This window comes from Pan paniscus, chromosome 16 (genome assembly GCF_029289425.2).
Source record: "Pan paniscus chromosome 16, NHGRI_mPanPan1-v2.0_pri, whole genome shotgun sequence".
Classification (NCBI taxonomy): Eukaryota; Metazoa; Chordata; class Mammalia; order Primates; family Hominidae; genus Pan; species Pan paniscus.
This window is the reverse complement of record NC_073265.2, coordinates 70,597,169-70,618,354: the sequence shown is the minus strand read 5'-3', so window position 1 is coordinate 70,618,354 and position 21,186 is coordinate 70,597,169. Positions and strand designations below refer to the sequence as shown.

Genomic DNA, 21,186 nt, shown 5'->3' with positions numbered 1-21,186 from the left:
TGCTGGAGTCTTCTCAAGGTGAGGAGAGAAAAATTATCCCCGTTTCCCAGATAAAGAAACTCAGGCCACAGTGCATGACTAGTAAGTGATGGTGCTGGGATAAGAACTCCAGAATTTTTGACTCTTTGTATCATACTACCCCATTTCTTTGAATCCCATCAGGAAAAGGCTATCAACAGCTATTGCAAACGATCACAGGAAGAGCAGCAGGCCATGGGACTCACTCAGAAAGTCAGGACAGAATAATCATTTCATGGGGAACAGTTCAGAGTGGACTTACTATCCCAGCCTAGCAGGAGTATTTGCTCCCAACCTAGAGTAGCTTTGGTGTCCACCTTTTTTTTTTTCTTTTTTGAGACAGGGTCTCGCTTTGTTGCCCAGGCTGGAGTGCAGTGGCACAATCACTGCTCACTGCAGCCTCAACCTCCCTAGGCTCAAGTGATACTCCCATCTCAGCCTCCAGAGTAGCTGGGACTAGAGCTGCGTGCCACCGCTGCATCTGGCTATATTTTTTTGTATTTTTTTATAGAGATGGGGTTTCACCATGTTGCTCAGGCTGGTCTCAAACTCTTGGGCTCAAGCGATTCCCCTGCCTCGACCTCCCAAAGTGCTGGGATTACAGGTGTGAGGCATCACGCCCAGCCTGATGTCCACTTTCAACCTGCCCCACCTATAAGGATATCCTGAATGGGGGAGGAAAGGGAGGAAGACAGGGGGTGCTCTTTTAGGGTTGTTTGCCCAAGGCATATCACACTAACATCAAATTTCAAGGCCTATAGGTAGACGAGGCCACAGAGAGTCATTTTTCTGCACTGGGGCTTTGAGGTTACATAGACCTGGGTCTTTACCTGACACTTACTAGCAGCGTGACCTTGAGCATTAGGTTTCAACTCACTGAGTTTCAATCTCCTCATCTGAACATGAGGTAATAATCGTTATCTAAAGCTCTTGTGAGGATAAGTAGAGTTAACATGTGTTACCTAAAACAGTTTCTGACCCTTACTAGGGATGAATAAATATTATCCATTACACCTCTGTGTTCCCTTATTGGGGCCAACTCTAGTCAAGTGGTGGTCTAGAAAGAGAAAGAGGATGAATGATTACTCCCAAGCAATGCAATGACACCCTTGGGGTCCATGATGGATTCTCATTTACAAATATGTGGACCGCCATTTTCCTTTCTCCCCTCCTTCCCTCTCTCTCTCTGTCTCTCCCCAGGAAATGGCTACCAAAAATAACACAAGTCATTGGATAGATTCCACCACCTTCTTTGCAACCAGGACAGCCCCTGAAGAAGAGAAATGGTCCACATCTCAGCCTGGAATGGGGCTCAGGAGAAACAACACATGGGCCTTGGAAGAGACCAGCATTTCAGCTTACACCATGCCTCTTATAAAGGCCAACAAGACTAGCCTCCACACTCAGAGTCCACAAGACCAGTGCTGGGAGACATACGTTGGTCAGGTGGTTCTCTTTACCCTTACAAAGCTCTGTCATATCCATCTCATCACTTAACCCCAGCAACTCTCTGAGCTGTCACTGCCCCTATGTTATAGAAAAAAGAAAGAAAAGTTCAGTGAGGTTTATGATTTTCCAAGCCTCAAAATTAAAAAAGAAAAGTAATCAGTGCAAAGATTCAGCCAATATTGACCGCATGCCGGGTCCTGTCCTAAATGCTTGGTCCTCATAAGTCCTATTATTGTCACCCTTATAGGCACAGATGAGGAAACTGAGGCACAGTGGTCAAGTACTTGCCCAAGGACACAGATAGTAAAGAGCAGAATGAAGTCCTGAACCCAGGAATCTGCTCCAAAATCTGTACCCTTAACCATGTTGTACAGAGAACCTCAACCCCAAGGTATTATCCCATGGAAATGAGTCACTGGCCTCGAGTCTCCTGCAGCTCAGAACCACAGACCTTAGATTCTTTCCTAGTTTCATGTGATGCTGGCCTCAGATATCAAAATTTGAATTCAAATTACCTAATATTTATTGAACACCCATTATGTACCAGAAGCCCAGTCCTCTGCCCACTGCAACTTACAAAGATGAGAAATGAAGATGCCATTGGAGGGGCCCACTGGCTGGGGCCCACAGGAATGAACAGAGATTAGGAGCACCCTGAAGGAAGAGTGACCATGGGAAGGGTGGGGCATGGTGGCATCCAGGGACGCCCTGTGTTTCAGGAGATGCTGAAGCTCTCCATCATTGACATGCTCTTCACCGTGGCGAGCATTCTGCTCATAGACTTCTTCCGAGGACTTTTCGTGCGGTACTTAAGTGACTACTGGTGTTGGGATCTGGAAAGCAAGTTTGTAAGTAAAATGCTGTGTCTGTTGGGAAAGTTTATATGGCCAAATCCATCCTTTCTCAGGTTGTGGCTGGGAAACAGTCCAGCATAGTTGAGGGGGACACACGGAAAGACAATACAAGTGGGAAGAGATGGGTGCAGAAAGCTGAGCTTCTACTTCCTTTTTTTTTTTTTTTTTGTCTGTTTTTTGTGTTTTTTGAGACAGGGTCTTGCTCAAGCGATCCTCCTGCCTCAGCCTCCCGAGTAGCTGGGATTATAGGCGCATGCCACCATGCCCAGCTAGTTTTAAAAATTTCTTGTAGAGATGAGGTCTCACTATGTTGCCCAGGCTGACCTCGAACTCCTGACTTCAAGTGATCCTCCTGCTCAGCCTCCCGAAGTGCTGGGATTACAGGCATAAACTACAATGCCCAGCCCCACCCCTTTCTTAACATTTACCATTTGCTGGGATGGCCCCACAAGCACTGATCTCTAAGTGTTCATAAGAGCAAAGAAGTCTATATAGGTGTCTGTAATTAATTGGTTCATGCAAAGAACTTTGGAACTTGTTTAATGCACAAGTTTATTTTCTCTTGTAGCCTGAATATGGAGAATTCAAAATAGCTGAGAATGTGCTACATTTAGTCTACAACCAAGGAATGATTTGGTAGGTATCAAAGTTTCTTCTTGCCTTTGCTTACATCTCATCTGGGCTAAGATTTTAATTTACTTAGTCTAGATGGGACACGACCATAACACAGTTACATAAGCATTAAGAAGGTATGTTTCCAAGATTATTATTTCACATGTATATTACTTTTATTAACGGTTTCCTAAGAATTTTGCAGGAAGAAATTAAAAAGAAAATAATCCATGTTTAAGCTACTATTGGTCGCAGCCGAAAAAAATCTGCACAGAAACCAGCAGAATACACTCTTAGGGAGGACTTGGGGAAGGCTGGGAGGAGAGGCTGCTTCTCCTTCGTGAGGACTTCAGGAGTGGCTGCGGGGGACCTTGGCCAGTCTGTCCTCGCTCGCCACCCTCCCTCCATTTCCTCCTAATTTTCACTTAGACACTGGGCCCAGGAGCACAGCCATCCCCTAGACTGCAGACCCACCCTTGGGGAGGCAGGAAGTAGGGAAGTCTGTTCACCCATGGCACCTCCCAGCCCATGGCAATCCTGTCCTTGGAGACACTGACGAGCTGATTTTACTTGTTGGACCAGAATAGTGCTATTTGTTAAAACACAAGCAAACAAACGAACAAAAAACAAGAACTTGGGACATTCCATACATCTCCAGAAAACACTCTCTTCATAATCATTCAGTAAAATACATGGCAATTGAGAGGTACAAAGTAATATGCCTCCTGTCAAATTCTTAGAGCCACTGTATTTTGCAAAATATCTTTACAAATACAGTATTAAAAATAATAGGTGACATTTATTTAATAGTGCTAGATATCAAGTACTTTTCTACCTGTAGTAACTGATTTAATCCTTATAGTAAACCCATGAAGTAACTGCTATTATTTTCCCCTTTTTAAAGATGAGAAAACTGAAGTGCAGAGAAGCTTAGTGTCTTGCCTAACATCCAACAGACAATGATAACTGAACATTTCTTGTTAGAAACATTTTACTTATAAACATATTCTTATGCCTATGTTTATTTTCATACCACTAAATCCAAATTCCACAAGTATTAGATTGAATACGTATCCAATATAAACTGATTTAGACTTAAGTCTGAAGACATGGGTTTTGTCGCCTAGCTGACATTTCTTTTCAGGGTGACCATAAGTCCCAGCTTCCCTGGGATGACCTGGTTCTTGTCTGTGGGCTCAGTTCTTTCATTCCCCAAATCTCCCAGGTTTGGATGATATAGAGTCAGCCTTAGCAACATGTCTTTGGTTTCCCCATATCTGCCCTTGTTGTCTATCAACTGGATATTTACCTCTCCTTTCACTATTGCAGAAGAGTAAACAAACTGAAATGTGTGAGGATGCTTAATGCCATATCCAGCAAAACTAGGTGCCCAAAATATGTTGATTAAACCTGAAACGCAGTAATTTATTAACACAGTCCTCATCATAGACAAGCAAAACCAGGAGCTGGCCCCAAATAGTAGTTATCCATTATTTGCCTCCTTCCCAGAGGATTTTCCTTTGCTCAGCTGTGAAAAGAGAGACAAACAGTTGTCCTTTGCAAATATAATATTTTAAAATAGGATCAATACCCACCTTCAGTGACTTGTCTTATCTTTAGAAGGTAGAGGGTTGTGGTCTCGGGACTTCAGGGGCTTTTCCAGTTCTCTAAGCTTAGGGTATAACCCCCAAAGTCTCAGAACCATGTTCCTGCATGGGGCTTCCATAGTCCTGGGAGATAGGCTGGAAGAGAACAGATGCAAACCGACCTTCCTCATGGTTCCAGGATGGGGGCCTTCTTCTCCCCATGTCTCCCAGCGTTCAACGTTCTCAAACTCATTGGGCTCATGTACCTGAGGAGCTGGGCTGTGCTGACCTGCAATGTGCCCCACCAGCAAGTATTTCGAGCCTCAAGGTGAGTAAGAATAAGATCTGATCATGCAGATAACTATATATACATATATATAATCCATGCCTGCCTTACCCAGGGGTCCTCTAGCAAAGGGTCCCCCCAACTCTCTTCCTGTCAAAATCTTGCCTGTCCTCCAATTTTGTCTCCTCCAAGAGCCATTTCCAATGTCTTACTCTTTCAATGAATCATTACTCCTCTTGAACTCATGACACTTTTAAAACGTTTTGCTGAAGTTTAATATTCCTTTAGAAAAAAAGTACACAAATCATAAATGTTTAGCTTGATGAGTTTTCAAAAACTGAACACAAGGCACTCAGATCAAAAAACAAAACACAAATGGCACCCAGAGCATGCCCACTTGTATGTCATTCCAATCACTGCCAACTTCTAATGGCATAATTAGGCTTGCCTGGGTTTTACTTGATGTAAACGTAATCACACACACACACAGTATGTGCTCCTTTCTGCCCAACTGCTTACACTCAACATTGTGTTTGTGAGATTCAACTCACGGAGAAAATATACCCCAATTTCTTTATCCTGGCTCCTGTTGACGGGCATGTAGGTTGCTTCCAGCTGTTAGCCATAATGAGTAATGCTGCCTTGAACATCCTAAGTATCTTTGTTGCATATATACCTAGGAATGCAATTGCTGGGACACAGGGCATGCATATGTTCACCGTTAGCAAATAGCACCAAAAAGTTTTCTAAAATGAACACCCCATTTTACATGTCTGGCAGCATTATATGAGAGTTCCAAGTGTTTTATAACCTCGCCAACACTTATTCTTTTATCTGTTTTAATTTTAGCAATTTTGGTGAATTCATAACACATTCTAAATACTTTGATTCAGTTATTTTACTTTGACATATGGTTATGTGTGTCTATATCAGTGGCTTTCAAACTTTTGCTCATGACCTACTTGACAATGCATTTTATCTGATGACAGTACACATATATTAATACATTCAGAGATATGTTTTGATATATTTATATATGTTGTATATATGTGTATGTATATTTATTATATGTATGTATGTGTGTCTGTGGATAGAGAAAGAGAAAGAAGTTTCACAACTTATCACTCTCCTACTACATTCTGTGCTCTCTGAAATCTTCTGTTCTCTTTTAGTCAAGTCTTTTTCATGAGAAAGAGAGAGAGAGAGAGAGAGAGAGAGACAGAGAAACAGACCAACAGAGAGTACTAGTTGAAAGTAACTAGATTGACCCCTCATTCTCTTTTCTGAACTGTGTACAGGGCCTTGCACACCAAACAGGTCTAAGTTGCCCTCAGGGGAGCTCTGGGCATCCAAACTCCCTGACACTAGCTTAGGGCTCAGGGACCAGGGCTTAATCAGGTAGAACACATACCCTGGGCAGCCACATGTGGAGTGGATAAGAGGGAGTGCAAATCACACCCAAGTGAGAGAGTCAGGAATCATAAACAAAAGAGCCAAACCATCCCGAGACGTAAGAGACAAGTTCAAGCCTGGGAATAGGAGAGGGAACCATTAGGTAAGGACGCAGATGGATGGGCAATGCTTCTAAGATTTTTCCATAAATCGAGTTTACTGTGTGGAACTCCTGGGTGCCAGGGTGAGTTCACCACTCGCATGGTTTGAGGTGAACAGGTGCTCAGCAAATGTTTATTAGATGAACAGGTTGGGTGGGAGATCTCTGAAGTTCCTTTGAACGCTGATTTCTAGGTTTCTAAGCTGCATGTGACCCTATGACAGATCCATTTGTAGGTAACCCTGAGAGGACGATTTTTAGTTTGCAAAGAGTCAGGGCAACCGTTTCTGTGGCAGCTCTTTGGGCATATGCAACCCTGGCAACTGGCTATGGAGTGAACTTAACACATGACATCTGATTTATCTGCAGATCCAACAACTTCTACTTGGCAATGCTCCTGTTTATGCTGTTTCTGTGCATGCTGCCAACCATTTTTGCTATTGTCCGATACAAGCCATCTCTAAACTGTGGGCCATTCAGGTAAGTTTCGTTCCCAGCTCTGCCCGGAGCGACTGACAGCTGTAAGGGAATTAAATCATATTGAACTGAATTCTCCTCCAAGCTCACAGAGCAGGTAAACAGGATAGAAAGATTGCAAACCCGCATGTTTTAAATCCAAGACCAGTGCTCTTTCCTTAATAGAAGGCTGCCCTTAGTATAATCATCTCTGTGCTCATGTTAAAAAACATAATCCTTTTAAAGTGAAAAAGAGAAACAGCATTGTTCTGTGCTAGAGGACATTCTACCTGGTCAAAACACAGAAAGCTTTTATTAAACCACAGTGCACAGCACTTTTTTTCCTATATTATCCAGCTGTATTCAAGCAAAACCCTCTAGTATCTTCATCCAGCATTCAAGTCAGCTTTGAAACAACATGGAATATTTAGTCTACCTTAGTGTACACGATTAGAACACACACATACATGCAATGTGATTAATGACCCCATCTTCCATCCTCCATATTAATTAGATATGAAATCATTTGAGGAATGTTATGAATTGGCCTCCAGGCATCCAGCCATTTTCTGATGTCTTGTAGCATCTTTCTGCCAAGAGCAATAAAATCTGGAGTTATGTTTTTCCTTCTCACAGTGGACAAGAGAAAATTTATGACATTGTGTCAGAAACGATTGAGAAAGACTTTCCCGTGTGGTTTGGCTCCGTGGTTGGACACATCAGTAGCCCCGTGGTCATCCTGCCCGCGGTACTCCTGCTTTTGTGAGTACCACACCTGCCAGCTTTGGAGGGACTTCCGTGTGTTTGGCCAACAAGAAAACGCTGCTTTCCAATAATTACATAAAATTTATTAGTTCATTCAAAAATCACTTAGGCTTAGAGCCTGATGATCTCAACAGGGACTCTGAGTCACACACCAGAGTCACATGAGGCACTGTGCCATGGAGACACAGCCACTGGGTCTCAGTGAGGGGCGGTGAGGGAGCACTCCATTGCCATTGAGGTGGTTACTGATCCATCAACACCATTTGGTCAATTACTGTGATCACTGGAATGGGGCTGAATGCCATTATCATTTTCTAGAAACTTAAATAGTCCTGAAAAGGAATTTCACAACTCAGCTGAGTAGCTTTGGCTTATTTTGGTTTAAAGGAAAAAAAAATAAAAGTGAGTGGATCCTGTACTCATAGCTTGATAGACTGCAAAATTTCTCCCCCATTTTCAGTTCTTCCTTATTGCTATCACCAGTGCAGAATTCCAGGTCAACGAGGGTGCTGTGGAAAGCCAGGAAGAGAAAACAAAAGCAGCCCCTTCCCAGTGCTCACTGGCTTGAGAATTTGCTGATACATTTTGTCCTTAGTGGAGGGTCAGTGGATAGCCCGCATCTGGCCTGGGAGCCTCTCATTCCTGCCAACTATCTGCAGGGAATGTGGTCTGAAAAGCAGAAAAGCAAGTTGCAGTCCACTCATTGTCCTGTGTTGTTCTGTCCTAGCATGCTCATCTATTATCTCCAGAGCATCGCACGGTCTCTAAAGCTCAGCAACCACCAGCTCAAAATGCAGATCCAAAACGCAAGTATTTCATGAACTTTGCTATTATGAATATGTGTCAACCACATGACTGAGATCCCGCCAGCGTGGGAATACAAGTGAGGTCACATCTTCAAGGTTTCTGTGACTCTTGGCCACCCACTATGGTGCAAGGCCACCAATCCCCAGATGTCCAAGACTTATTTCTAAGAATACCCAGGGATGGCTCCCCTTTGCTAGGAGGAAGGCTGCTCTCCTGTTTTTCTTCCTCCTCAAGAGGCCTTGCTGCTGCCTCGAGCCTTTCAGTGCCCACCCTGTGACCACACCAAGCCCTCAGTGTGCCAGGTACTTTTGTGAGCTCTGGTAGATTGGCAGGGGAGACAAAGGGCCCCTTCCCAATCCTTGTCAACTTGGGCATCTGAGCCCAGCAGCACTGTTTGTCCCTAAAGCCTCACCTCTTTCATATCCTTTAGATGTGGCTGTCATTACCTTCTCTCCATGGGGCTCAAACCCTATCTCTCAGAGCAGTCCCAGGGAGACACATGCTTCCAAAACTCCCACAATTTCTCCTCCTCCACATACCCCAGGTGTTCCCTTAGTGCCCTGGGTCCTCCAGACCCCAAGGAAGGATCCCAGGACTGGGATGAGGCCAGTGAGGCTCCCAAAGCACCACATTTAAGGAGGCTCTGTAAGCGTAATGCTGATTCTGTCCTTTCACAGCTCTGAAAATAAGTGCCTCCTTAAATTTGGCACCCCAGATGCCTCACTGACCTCACCCATGCAAAAAAACTCCTACCACTTCTATCAGAAAAAAAAAAACTTCCCATGAACATCAATTCATACCAAGAAACACAAATTAGCTTCTAATTGGAAATCCATTTGGAGTTACAAAGGCCATTTTGGTGGAAACATACATCTCCAGTGTTGTCGATCTGTATTTTTTTCTTTGTGATTCAGGCAAACTATTATGGACATAATCTAAACATGGTCTGTTAATTAGCTGTCCCTAAATAAAACTGGCTAGGCATAAAACTTCAGCTGTCAGGTATCTGCATTTATTCACTCAAATAACAGGCCCGAGCCCAGAGCATACCGTCCATAGGGGGCAATAGTAGTACAGTTATGGTCCAAGGTAAGAACTATGGCATGTAAATCTTTTTCTCTTCCCCCAGGAATAATATTTGTTACTGCTTCCTGCTAAAGCCAAAACAAACATGCATATCATTTGCATTTTAGGCAAGATCAGAGGATAAGAAAAAGGTTGCCCAGATGGTAGAAGGTAAGTATTTCCGTTTCTTTTTGTTGTTGTTTTTTTGTTTTGTTTTGTTTTGTTTTGAGGCAGAGTCTTGCTCTGTCGCCCAGGCTGGAGTGCAGTGGTGTGATCTTGGCTCACTGCAACCTCCACCTTCCGGGTTCAAGTGATTCTCCTGCCTCAGCCTCCTGAGTAGCTGGGATTACAGGTGCGTGCCATCACACCTGGCTAATTTTTACATTTTCACCATGTTGGTCCGGCTGGTCTCAAACTCCTGACCTCATGATCCACCAACCTTGGCCTCCCAAAGTGCTGGGGAGAGCTAGCCCCTAGAGCTAGCTCTAGGTGTGAGCCACTGCACCTGTCCTAATATTTTTTTTAAATGCAGAGATCTGCTGTCTCAGTTAGTGGGCATTTAAAAATACAGCCATTTAAAGTAGTTTGCAGTATACTACCAATACAAATTCCTGATAACCTGTGGTTTTTCATCAGTAACTATGCATAATAAAATAAAATCTAGGGATATAAATGTTGTTTTAAATCTTTAATTTTTATATCATATCCAGGCCCATGAATAATCCCAAAACATGTGTAAAATCAGAAGGAAGTATCGAAGTAGGAGAGGAAAAGCAGCACATTCACGTGGATGAAAGCCCAAAGAATCTCTTTGTCTGGGTCACTTTTGTATACTTCCTCTCCATGGCCCATCTCTTCCTTGCAATGTTCCCTCCCAGGTCCCTTCCCTGAGCCTCCTTAGGTTCTGTCCTGTCCCTGCAGAGCAGGGAGAATGGAAGCATGTGGCGTAGAAGTCTGCTGGGGCCTGAAGGGAAGAAAGTGGGCAACGGCAGCTCGAAGGAGATGGATCTGTTTCTCAGGACCACTAACAGAGTGCTGTGAGCTAGAAGGCTCACTGGGCACCATTAACATGGCACAGCCTACATGAATGGGACCCAGAAGGGCTTTAGGGGCTAGCTCTCACAGCTGTTGCAATACTTCACTAATTGGAAGGGAAATATTCTTCTCCAGAAAAATGCCTGAGCAAGAGCTCTAAGGCCTAAGGATTATGCTTGCTTGCTCCATCAGCTTTTCAGAGAGAAGCCTACAATTGATAATGATTACTGAAAGTGACTGTGGCTCACGCCATAAAATGCCTCTGTAATTGTCATCGCTTATTTGCCAATTAAGCATAATTAAATTTAGTTCAGGTCACCTTCAAAAGCCAGAATCCACATAGACTGTTTCAGGATAACAATAGCATTGTCCAGTGTTCATTTTGCAGCTCGAGACCACACCTTTTTTCAGAATGCATGTGAACTGTTTCCAAAGAATCATAATTGTTGTGTAAGCTTTATTATCTCCATTGAAGAGATAAGGAACTGGAGGCCCAAAGCTGTTAAGTACTTGCTTTGCCTCATGGGAGCATCAGGTGGAGCACTGTAAAGCCTTGTGTTCACTTGATTCCTCCTACACTCCCAGCTCCAACTTGCAGGGATGAAATCATTTGAATTACAGAATGTTTGTTGCCCACTGGTTAGGTGTATTTGTAAGTGCACTCAATTGTTTGCAGACCAACTCTTGGATGTCATAAAACTCTTGCAACTCAACTCATCTGAAGTTGTTACCTGCTCAGTGACACTTGTCTTCTCACAACACCTCCCTCTCCCTGCAGCCCGAATCCAGACCCAGGAAGAAAGCACCAAGAAGCTTCCAAACAACAGTGATCTTACCAGCCAGCTGTCCTCAGCGTACTCGGGCACACCCCAAAACAACGGCAACGTGGCCCATTTTGACTCAGGGAGCAGCAAGAGTGGCAGAATAGAGACAGTCGCACAGTCCATGCCCCAGAGCCCCAGGCCAGGGGACAGGGCTCCTAGCTCACTTCTCCCTGGGGTCTCCAAATCCAGGCTAGAGCATGAAACTAACAGGTGAGGCTCCATTGCAGCACAGATTAAAACCTGGAATGTGAGAGATTTGAAGGCCTCAGCAGCTTCAGGAGGCCAAGGCCATTAAATTCTAATTCTCCCAGAAGGCATGGGTCAGGAGACTATGACAGCTGGTACTAAAAAGAAATGGAGGCGGGGTGGGGGTGTCAAAGTTTATCAAACAGGACAAATTCTTCCTCCTAGGTTATCTGCCATTTAACTTGTAAGCAAACCTTCCAGCCAACCTAGGATAAACATTTGTCTAGGCTAAGAAAATAACTGCTTATTTTTTAGTTCCACAGTGGCCATATCATTGGCAAGATCTTCCATATTTTAGCTCTAGTCTGGTCAAGTTATTGGCAAGACCATTTATGCATTACATGGGATCAAAGAAAGCAGTAGATCCCTTCCTACTTTAATGGAGGTAGGACCCCTGGAAAGATGAAGGGGACAGACCTGCGGTGGCCCAAACTCATATGGAGAATTATATTTGATCTGAATGTAGCACAGCGAAAGCAATATAGATAAAATACAGGGGCTCTCTTTTTTAAAGATAATGACTAAGTTAGCAAAGAACTTGAAGTCTTGTTATATAAGGAGTTGTCTGCCTGTCTCTGTGGGGTCTTGACAAGGAGAAAGGGTTCAAACACTCCTTGAGAGGCCACTAGGGGTCAAACTACAGCCACCATACAGATTCAAGCCTTTATCAGGAAGAACTTTTTTTTTTTTTTTTTTTTTTTTTGAGACTACAGTTTTGCTCTTGTCACCCAGGCTGGAGTGCAGTGGTGCAATCTCGGCCCACTGCAACCTCCACCTCCCAGGTTCAAGCAATTCTCCTGCCTCAGCCTCCCGAGTAGCTGGGATTACAGGCACCTGCCACCACACCCGGCTATTTTTTTGTATTTTCAATAGAGACCGGGTTTCACCATGTTGGCCAGGCTGGTCTCAAACTCCTGACCTTAAGTGATCCACCTGCCTTGGCCTCCCAAAGTGCTGGGATTACAAATGTGAACCACCGTACCTGGCCAGGGAAGAACTGTTTAATATGTACAACTCCCCTCCACCCACCAGTGGAAACTCAGAGAAGTGCTTGAGAATCAGACAGCTGCTTAGCAGAAAGGATGAGAAACTGTGTTCCTAACATGTGCTTCACAGATACTAGTCCCACTATGTGCCTCTTGACACAAAGAGGGCTCTGTGATGAAATACACTAGCACAACACCCCTCGCTCTGCAGTCTTCATGGAGACTCACGTGTACATCACTGATTTAGGTTCTGAAAATTCCAGCAGTAAAGAAAACTGTTTAGCCCTGTCCCCCAAATGTCTCTGTGCACACAATCCGCACCCATTAACCAGTTGGAACCAGCCTCAGTGAAAATGCTCAGAGAACTGCTCACAGCTCACAGTCCTCAGGTGTGGGGCTCTGAGACCACCAAGGCCACAGCTACTTAACCGCCCCTGTCTTACAGGTATCTGCATGGTCTGTGTGCAAGCACCAGTGACCTTCACAGGAACAGATCGGGCACACCTATGACATTTACAACACACATCGAAGATGTACACTCAGAACCTCTTTTCCGAAAAGACTTTCAGCAAATCAACCCTCCTCACCGTGGACCACAGGCCTCGACTTTGCTGGCACAGGGTCCCAGGCCCCACGCCCCCAGATACTATGTCATTAATGAACGTGACTCTTACAAGAAAAAACATCTAAATGTCTGGCCAGAAAGACATTTCAAGATAGATGCTTCAGGTGACATTGTGGAGCTGTACCCCAGGAACGTGCGACAATATGCATCCCGGGTCCCCCGCCAGCCTCCCTCCCCACAGCTGAGTGAAGAAGAGGAGGAGACGCCAAGGAGAGATTGGATCAAACGGTCTCTTCCCCCACGCTCCCTGATAGACCTCCGTCGGGCTCCTCATTTTTATATTGGGGAGAGGTCCGAAAGTCAGACCCTGGATCCCAAGCACCAGGGGAGGGTGCACTACAAGTCGTGGAATGAAGATTTTGAGGGTCACCTTGAGAGGCCAGCCTATGTGCCCAAAAAGCCACGATCCCGGAATTTCCAATACCCACAGCCCCCTATGAAGCCCAGAGAGAAGCCCAGGTTCGAGCCATCCCTCACGGAATCTGACTCCGTGTCGGCAGCATCCAGCAGTGACCAGCAGAACAGCAACGCTGACCAGTACCTGCAGGTCACCCACAGCCAGGGCAGGTTCCCGAGGTCCGTGGGCCAGCAAAGCAGGAGGAAGGCCAAGTCGGGGCAGGAGCTGACCGTGGATCTGGATGACTTGATTTGTTCAAATGTCTAGGCTTCCTCCAGTGTCCCGTTCCTAGAGGTCAGGCCCCTGTTGGAGTGCTGGGCCAGCACATGGCATCTCCCTTTCTGGAAAAAGAGGTGAACACGTGTGTTAGAGACCTGAGGGGCATGGTCAGCCGCTGCTAGCTGAGGCCCTGAGGCTGACAGGGCTACAGATACCTATTCTACAGCTACTGTTAGCCAAATTTATCCGAGTTAGGTGGCACCAAAGTATGTCACCAGCAGTGAATCATCACGGGTCTGCAGCAATCTCAATACCTGCCTCCTCGGAAGAAAGAATTTGGCAGAGGGGCTCAAGACAGAAGGAGAGACTGAGGCAAGTTTTAGAGCAGGCATGAAAGTTTACTGAAAAGCTTTAGAGCAGGAATGAAAGAACGTAAAACATACTTAGTAGAGGGCCAAGCAGGCGACTTGAGAGATCGAGTGCACTGTTTGACCTTTGACTTGGGGTTTTACACGTTGGCATGCTTCCGGGGTCTTGCGTTGCTTCTCCCCACGATCCTTCCCTTTCTTCCCTTGGGGTGGGCTGTCCGCATGCGCAGTAGTGGCCTGCTTGCGCTGGGGAGGGGAGCATGCGCAGTGTGTTTACTGGAGTTGTGCACGCGCTCACTCGAGGTTCTTCCCTTACCAGCGGAATGCTCCATTTTGTCTCTTAGTGCGCATGTTTGAGCCCACTCGCCCAACTCCTGACATTTTATGGGGAAGCTGCCGATCACCAGTTTCAGGTTTTTTCTATCTATTGGGAGACTGTCGTTCCCTGGTGCCAGCTGTGACCAATTATTATTTGAGAGAGACAATTAACAGCCACCTGACCATCACCTGATGGTCGCCTGACATTCCTGGGGGTTGTGTTGAAGAAGGAATTCATGAATTTTACAAGTATAATCAAAGACAACCAAAAATTTTTACTTTTTCCTTCAAAAGCTAAGTGTAGTGTAGCTCCCCCATAGCCTAAGTTAAAGAAGAACACTAACTGCCTGTTTTCCCTTCTGTGCTCGGCGAGCCTTATCTGTACTTGCTACTTTCACATTCCTTGAGGCTCAGCGAGTTCCTGCTTCACCACCCTAGCGCAGCTGCAAAGTTACAAGGTTGATGCAGAAACATGGTTTCCCAGGGATGTGGAACATGTAGTATAGATAAATGTAAAAGACTGAACAACTGCCTTTGCTCTCGCTTCTGTAAGTACGCTTCCTGCCTCACGTACTCCCGGCCACCGACTGCTTAAAAGGTGGCTGCTTTCTTTGTCCAGGGCTCAGACTTTCCTGGACGCTAGTCCTACTGAGCCAGGTGATCACCTTTTAATAAAGACCTTTCCTGAACTCACTCTGTTCAGTGTCTCCCATCTTTGATTGCCCCACAACATTTTGTTGGCAGGAGCCCCCACTGTCTGCTCATGTCTAACTGGCTACCTACTGTAACACTACCACACATGAGCAGATTGTTTCCGTGGGGCTCTTTGCATCCAGAAGCACATCAGGCCATCATTTCAATGGAACTCAGTGCTTTGCCTCCTTTTGGGTTGACCACAAATCATAAGCAAGCCAGAGATATCTCATCCTGCCTGCTGAAGCCTCACCTGAGATATCGGAATGATACGAGTGAACTGTTTGTATTGCAATGCTGTCTTTCAACAGACAAAACTCATCTTCTCTAATAAGCACCACAGATCAGATGGCCACCCTTAAAGATATCACAATGCTTAGTTTGTATGAATAATCAGTTTAGTAATGACAAGAGGAACTAACATTTATTGAGAACTTATTTTACTCTGCTAACTGGGAAGTATATCTGTATTAATGAGTCAGGACACTTAGATTGGAAGTAATCCATGATTTATCCCTAAGGTTTGCTGGTTTGCTTAACTGGGAAGGATGGGAATCAAGCTAGCCTCAGGCCCAACTGGAGCCAGGGCATTAAAGCACCCTCAGGAATCTCTTTTCACCTCTCTGCTCTATTTCTATGTTTGTTGACCTCATTTTCTCCTACTGGCAACAGGCTTCCTCCATGTAGTCAATGGAGAAGGAAATCACAGCCACAGAAAATGCCAGGTTTACACCATCCAGCCAATGAGCCCAGAGGGAAGAACAGCACTGTTCCCCCCCACCCCCCAACGCCCCCTGCCCCCTGTCCCCTGTCCCCTTCACATTATCTTCACCTTTATGGGCTGATGTCCTTGGATCCTTCTACGGGCATTCTGCAGGGTTTGGGCAGCAGTGTGTTCAATCTGCCATGGTTAACCAGGAGCACACCCTGATTCAAATTTTCATAACTCTTTTCACTCTAAAGTGTGTCTTTTAAACATTTGTCTCCTCCACCAGATTGTGTCTTTGGAGCAAGAATGGTGTTGTATTCATTCTGCATCTTCAGTCACTGACACTTATATATTGTATTCATTGTCTATTACTGCATAACAAATTTAGTAGGCTTAAAAGAATGCAGACTTATCATCTCAGTTTCCATGCATCAGGAGTCCAGGCCCAGCTTAGGTGGATCCTGAGCTCAGGGTCTCATCAGGCTATAATCCAGGTGTCTGCCAGAGCTGGCATCCCATTTGAGGTTCAAGGTCCTCTTCCAAGCTCAGGTGATTGTTGGCAGAATTCATTTCTTTGAGGTCCTAGGACTGAGGCCCTCCACTCCTAGAGGCTGCCTGCAATTCCCTGCCACAAGGCCCTCTCCACAACATGGCTGTTTGCCTCTTCAAAGCCAGAGAGTGTTTCTTCAGCTTTGAATCTCTTTCCTTCCAGGGAAGGCCTGAACCCACTTTTTAAAAGGGCTCACCTGATTAGGTCAGGCCCACCCAGACACTCTCTTTTGATTAACTCAGAGTTGACTGAATGGAGATCTCATTACATCTTCAAAATCACTTCACTTTTACTATATCTGGGAGAAAAATCTCATCCTATACACAAGTGCCAGCATACTCAAGGGAAGATTATATAGGGCATGTATACTAGGGAGCAGCAATCTTGGAGGCCGACCATAGATAATAAACATCTGTTGAATGTGAATGGGTGAACAAATAAATGAAAGAATTGTCCTAATGAATGAATCACAAATGGCCTGGTCACAGGGTTATATTCTAAGATTCATTACCAATTCCAAACTGAAAGAAAAGTCCATATAAATACCACCATTTTAAATGTACACACAGATTAACACCTCTCCTGAAATTTAGGAAGAGGAGTGGACATATTTTCAAATATCTCACCATGACAAATCCAAGAGGTTGCAGTCTGCGTAAGATTCAATGTTCTACAATGCCATGAAATGGGTCTGCTTAAGACTCAATGTTCTACAATGCCATGGAAATGTGCTTTTGAGATAGAGGTGCTCATGGGAGGCTCATGATGATGGTCCTCTCTTCCTGGTGCTTGGTCTGGGACTGTGGCCTCAAGCTCCCTGGGACATTAAAACATATTTTGGAAAAGGCTGACCTTTGCTCCAGACACCTGTGGGAGCACCATTGTCTGTGTGGGAGTGGGGAGGTGCTTCTTTAGGACTTAAGGGCAAGCAGGTCCTGAGACATTCCTAAGAAAATTTGAGAGTGGCCAAACACACGCAGGGTTGAAAGTATGAGTATCACTTTCCAATTCACAACACAGCTCACATGCACTCTGGCACTTACTGTTGGGTTAGGTCTTTAATTTAAATAAATTTAAAAGACATAGAATAGTGCAAAGTCTACTGTGACAAGCACCAATATTCCTACTGTGAGAGTCAACAACTGCCAAAATTGGAATTTTATTTTATTTCCATTAAGCCATTTTGTTACTATTAATAATAAAGAAAATATTACAGATACGGTCAAAGCCTACTCTAATCCCTACACAAAGTCTCATTCCCTTCACACTAGCAAGAGTTTGGAGTACATCCATTGGTCAATTGTTTATAGTTTTATATGTTGTATGTGTGAGTATATACGTATAAGCATCCATAAACAATGTGTAAGCACATCTTAAGTAAAGAGTATTATACTGCATGTATTAATGCACATACTTATATTTTTAGCTCTAGCAAAAAATAGATCAAACTCATAACTGTAGCAAAGTATTTCATCACATGAATAAACTACATAATATCGATCCTTTTTTTTACTGATGGACATTGTAATCATTTCTACTTCTTTGCTGCTGAAAATAATGTTGCACTAAACATCTTTTATATGTCTGTCTTGATGTATCTTTTTGGCACACACACGTGCCAGTGTTTACTTAGAAGTGAATATCGGTCCTCCTAAAAGAGAAATCCCTAGCTCATAAGAGAGGAGCATGTTCATTTTCACTAGCAGCTCCTTTATTAGTCCTCACGAGTCCAGACGTCTGTGCACACTTCCTCTAGAGCATGAGAGGGCCATTTTCTTATAGCCTCACCAATGCCTGATACTGTCACACTATATCATTTTTGCCAATCTGATGAAAAAATTATACCAACTTATTTTAATTAATTTGTATTTCTTATTGTTATCATCTCTCCCTAAGTCAACTGGCCATTTGCATTTCCTCTTCTGTGAACCGATTGCCTATTCAACACCTTTGTTCATTTTTCTGTGGACATCAACCATCATCGCTGTGAAAAGGAGCTCATAAAGCTCCTGACAAAAGCACCACATGCTAGTCAGTTATCCCTTTCCCTTCCCTGAACTCTAGCCCTTGTCTAAGTTGCAGCAACAGAAAGCTAAAAACGCACTCTGTCAAAAATGCCTTTGCATAACTGTGGTTTCACCACATTGCTTTGTATTTTAGTAACAGTCCATGGGGGTGTACATTTCTGCCTTTGTTCAAACTATTATTGAGGACATGATCCACAGCATTATTATAATCTCTCCTAAAACACCTACATAACAAACTCCTCTCAAGTCTCAAAGATCAGACTGTTATATCCATTAAAGAGTGAATTCCTTTTGATAAGAGTAGTTCAGTAAATATCTTGGTAACCTCAGAATGCTTCCTTTAGTCACTCCTTTTGTCTCAGAATTCATGAGTGCCAGGAAACTTAGAGCAAAGTTTTCTGCACATCTCTAAAAGACTAACTTCCCTAGCCTAAGGTAGTATTTTCCAGCTACTCTGTGTGTGTGTTTTCCTTCTTTTTAGGGTTTGCAGGTTGTTGTTTTCTTTTATCTTTGCACGTTTCACACTTAACACTACATATGCTCATAGGATGTAGTAGACAGCAAAGCATATGAGTAAACATGTGGCCTTTGGAAATAGAAATCGTATGTTTGCCACAGCTCTGCCACTTCCCAGCTATGTGGCCTTGGATACCCTAAATGATCTTCACTTTCTTAACTTGCAAAATGGGAGTAGTAGTCTCTATCTCATGGTGCTGCGGTATTGTTAAGTTAAATGGCCCAAAACAGGTAAAGTGCTTAGGATAGTGGCTAGCAAGAAGTAAGTGCTGAGTAACGATTAGCTATTGCTGAGTAAGCAATAAACATACAGACGTGCTTACATTTGTAGATTCACATAGCACCTTCCCAAGCTAACTTAGTAAATATGCATGCAATTCTTCATCAGTGTCTAAGTGGAAAGCAGATACTCCACTCTATTCAGGGCCTTGTAAGATTGGAGCATGTGGACACTTGGGCCCATCCCCTCTATAGTCTGTCTAGTGGTGGTGTTGAGTTAGAAGCTACCGGGCTACCTGCTCCCATATACACCTATTAATTGTATTCACCTGGGACTTTGATGAAGTCTGGTGGACAACTGGGTGACTCAGAGCCCTCTCAGGACCTTGTGGGAAGGGCTCTGATCAGTGGAATCTCCAGAGCTCAGTCATTCCTCCATCCCCTTCAGCTCCAAACTGCAGCCTCAGACAGACTACAAAATAGATTTCTGTCCCAGGCCCCTGGGAAACACTGTGTGGGCAGCTCTCACCTTCCCTCTGTTCCAATCATCTGCTCACTCTGCCCTGTGCCGGCCTCCGGTGATAAAATAAATGAGTGTTCTGCTTGAAGGCTGCCCTGACCTCACCAATCTCCTACTTCCAGTTTGTCACAGGCCTCGGGGACAGTTTGCTTCTCCAAATATTTTGTATATCCAGACGTTCCCATTTCCTAGGAGCAAAATAGTGCTACTATAGTCCTGCAGGGGGTCTACTCCATCCCCACTTTCCACCATCTGGGCTAGGTTATTTTGATGGCTACATAATATTCCACTAAGTGGATGTTCTATAACTTTGGTTAATATACTGGTAAATAGGTTGCTTCCAGTTGCAAGATTGATTTTATGCATCTTTGTGCAGGAAGAGTCACTGGATCAAAGAACAAGTAGAGTAAAATTTTAATATATGTTGTTATTCTGTTCCCAGGAGGTTGCATACATTTATACTCTCATCCGCTGTGTAACAACTATTTCTCCATACCCTCACCAACACAGGGTATAAACAAACTTCATGTTTGTCCATCAATAGGTTTTAAGAAAAGCCTCTCCTTGCTTTAATTTTTAATTCCCTAACAATGAGTGAGGTTCTGCATCTTTTTATAGCTTTGTTAGCCATGTCAATTAATTTTTCCACAAAGTATCTTTCCATGTCTAATGCATTCTTTTTGTCTATGGGGTTGTCTGAAAATTGCTTAATGATTTGTATGAGCCCTTGGTTCGATAAGAAAACTTATGTGTTAAAGTGTGTCCCGATTTTTTTCTCATATTATCTAACTTTTTATGAAATTTTGATGTGCTTAATTTTTTAATGGGATTAATTTACTAGTCTTTTCTTTTATGGGTCCTAAGAGTATTCACATGCATTACTTCCCTCTCTCTTCACAAGGGCATAGGGAACATTTATTTGTTTGTTTATTTTTATTACTTTTTGAGACAGGATCTTGCTCTGCAGCCCAGGCTGGAGTGCAGTGGCGCGATCACGGTTCACTGCTGCCTCTGCCTCCTGGCTTGAAGCGATCCTCCCACCTCAGCCCCCCCAAGTAGCTGGGATTACAGCCCCGCGCCACCATGCCCGGCTAATTTTTGAATTTTTAGTAGAGACGGAGTCTCGCCATGCTGCTCAGGCTGGTCTCGAACTCCTAGGTTCAAGTGATCTCCTGCCTCAGCCTCCCAAAGTGCTGGGATTACAGGCGTGAGCCACCGGACCCCGCCAGGAACATTTATGATGTATCCCATTTCACCTTGGAGTAAACTGAAGCTCAAAGAATAATGAGTGAAACTGGGTTTAGATCTTGAGCTCCCTAATTCCCCTTCCAGGTCTTCTTCACAGCCTGGCTGCCCTTCACATCTTCCGAAAAGGTCTTTCAAGTTGTCAATTTGTTTACACTACGCTTCCAAACATTTATATCGAAAGTTTAAAGGAAACAATAAGTACATAAAAAAGAAAGATAAGAAATAGACCTCAGTAT

At 44.1% G+C, this 21,186-nt stretch overlaps 1 protein-coding gene across 1 annotated transcript in view; it reads left to right on the top strand.

Annotated features, from left to right (window-relative positions):
* The window catches only part of TMC3 (transmembrane channel like 3), a 40,891-nt gene extending 26,991 nt beyond the window's left edge, over nucleotides 1–13,900 (top strand). The window contains exons 13-22 of the mRNA XM_003810740.6: nucleotides 1,219–1,464; nucleotides 2,187–2,315; nucleotides 2,890–2,957; nucleotides 4,719–4,847; nucleotides 6,727–6,837; nucleotides 7,450–7,575; nucleotides 8,306–8,384; nucleotides 9,579–9,621; nucleotides 11,264–11,519; nucleotides 12,987–13,900. Of these exons, the coding sequence (XP_003810788.2) occupies nucleotides 1,219–1,464; nucleotides 2,187–2,315; nucleotides 2,890–2,957; nucleotides 4,719–4,847; nucleotides 6,727–6,837; nucleotides 7,450–7,575; nucleotides 8,306–8,384; nucleotides 9,579–9,621; nucleotides 11,264–11,519; nucleotides 12,987–13,830 (2,031 nt within the window). The 3' untranslated portion in view covers nucleotides 13,831–13,900. The remainder of the gene's footprint in view (nucleotides 1–1,218; nucleotides 1,465–2,186; nucleotides 2,316–2,889; nucleotides 2,958–4,718; nucleotides 4,848–6,726; nucleotides 6,838–7,449; nucleotides 7,576–8,305; nucleotides 8,385–9,578; nucleotides 9,622–11,263; nucleotides 11,520–12,986) is intronic.
* The last annotated feature ends 7,286 nt before the right edge of the window (nucleotides 13,901–21,186 follow it).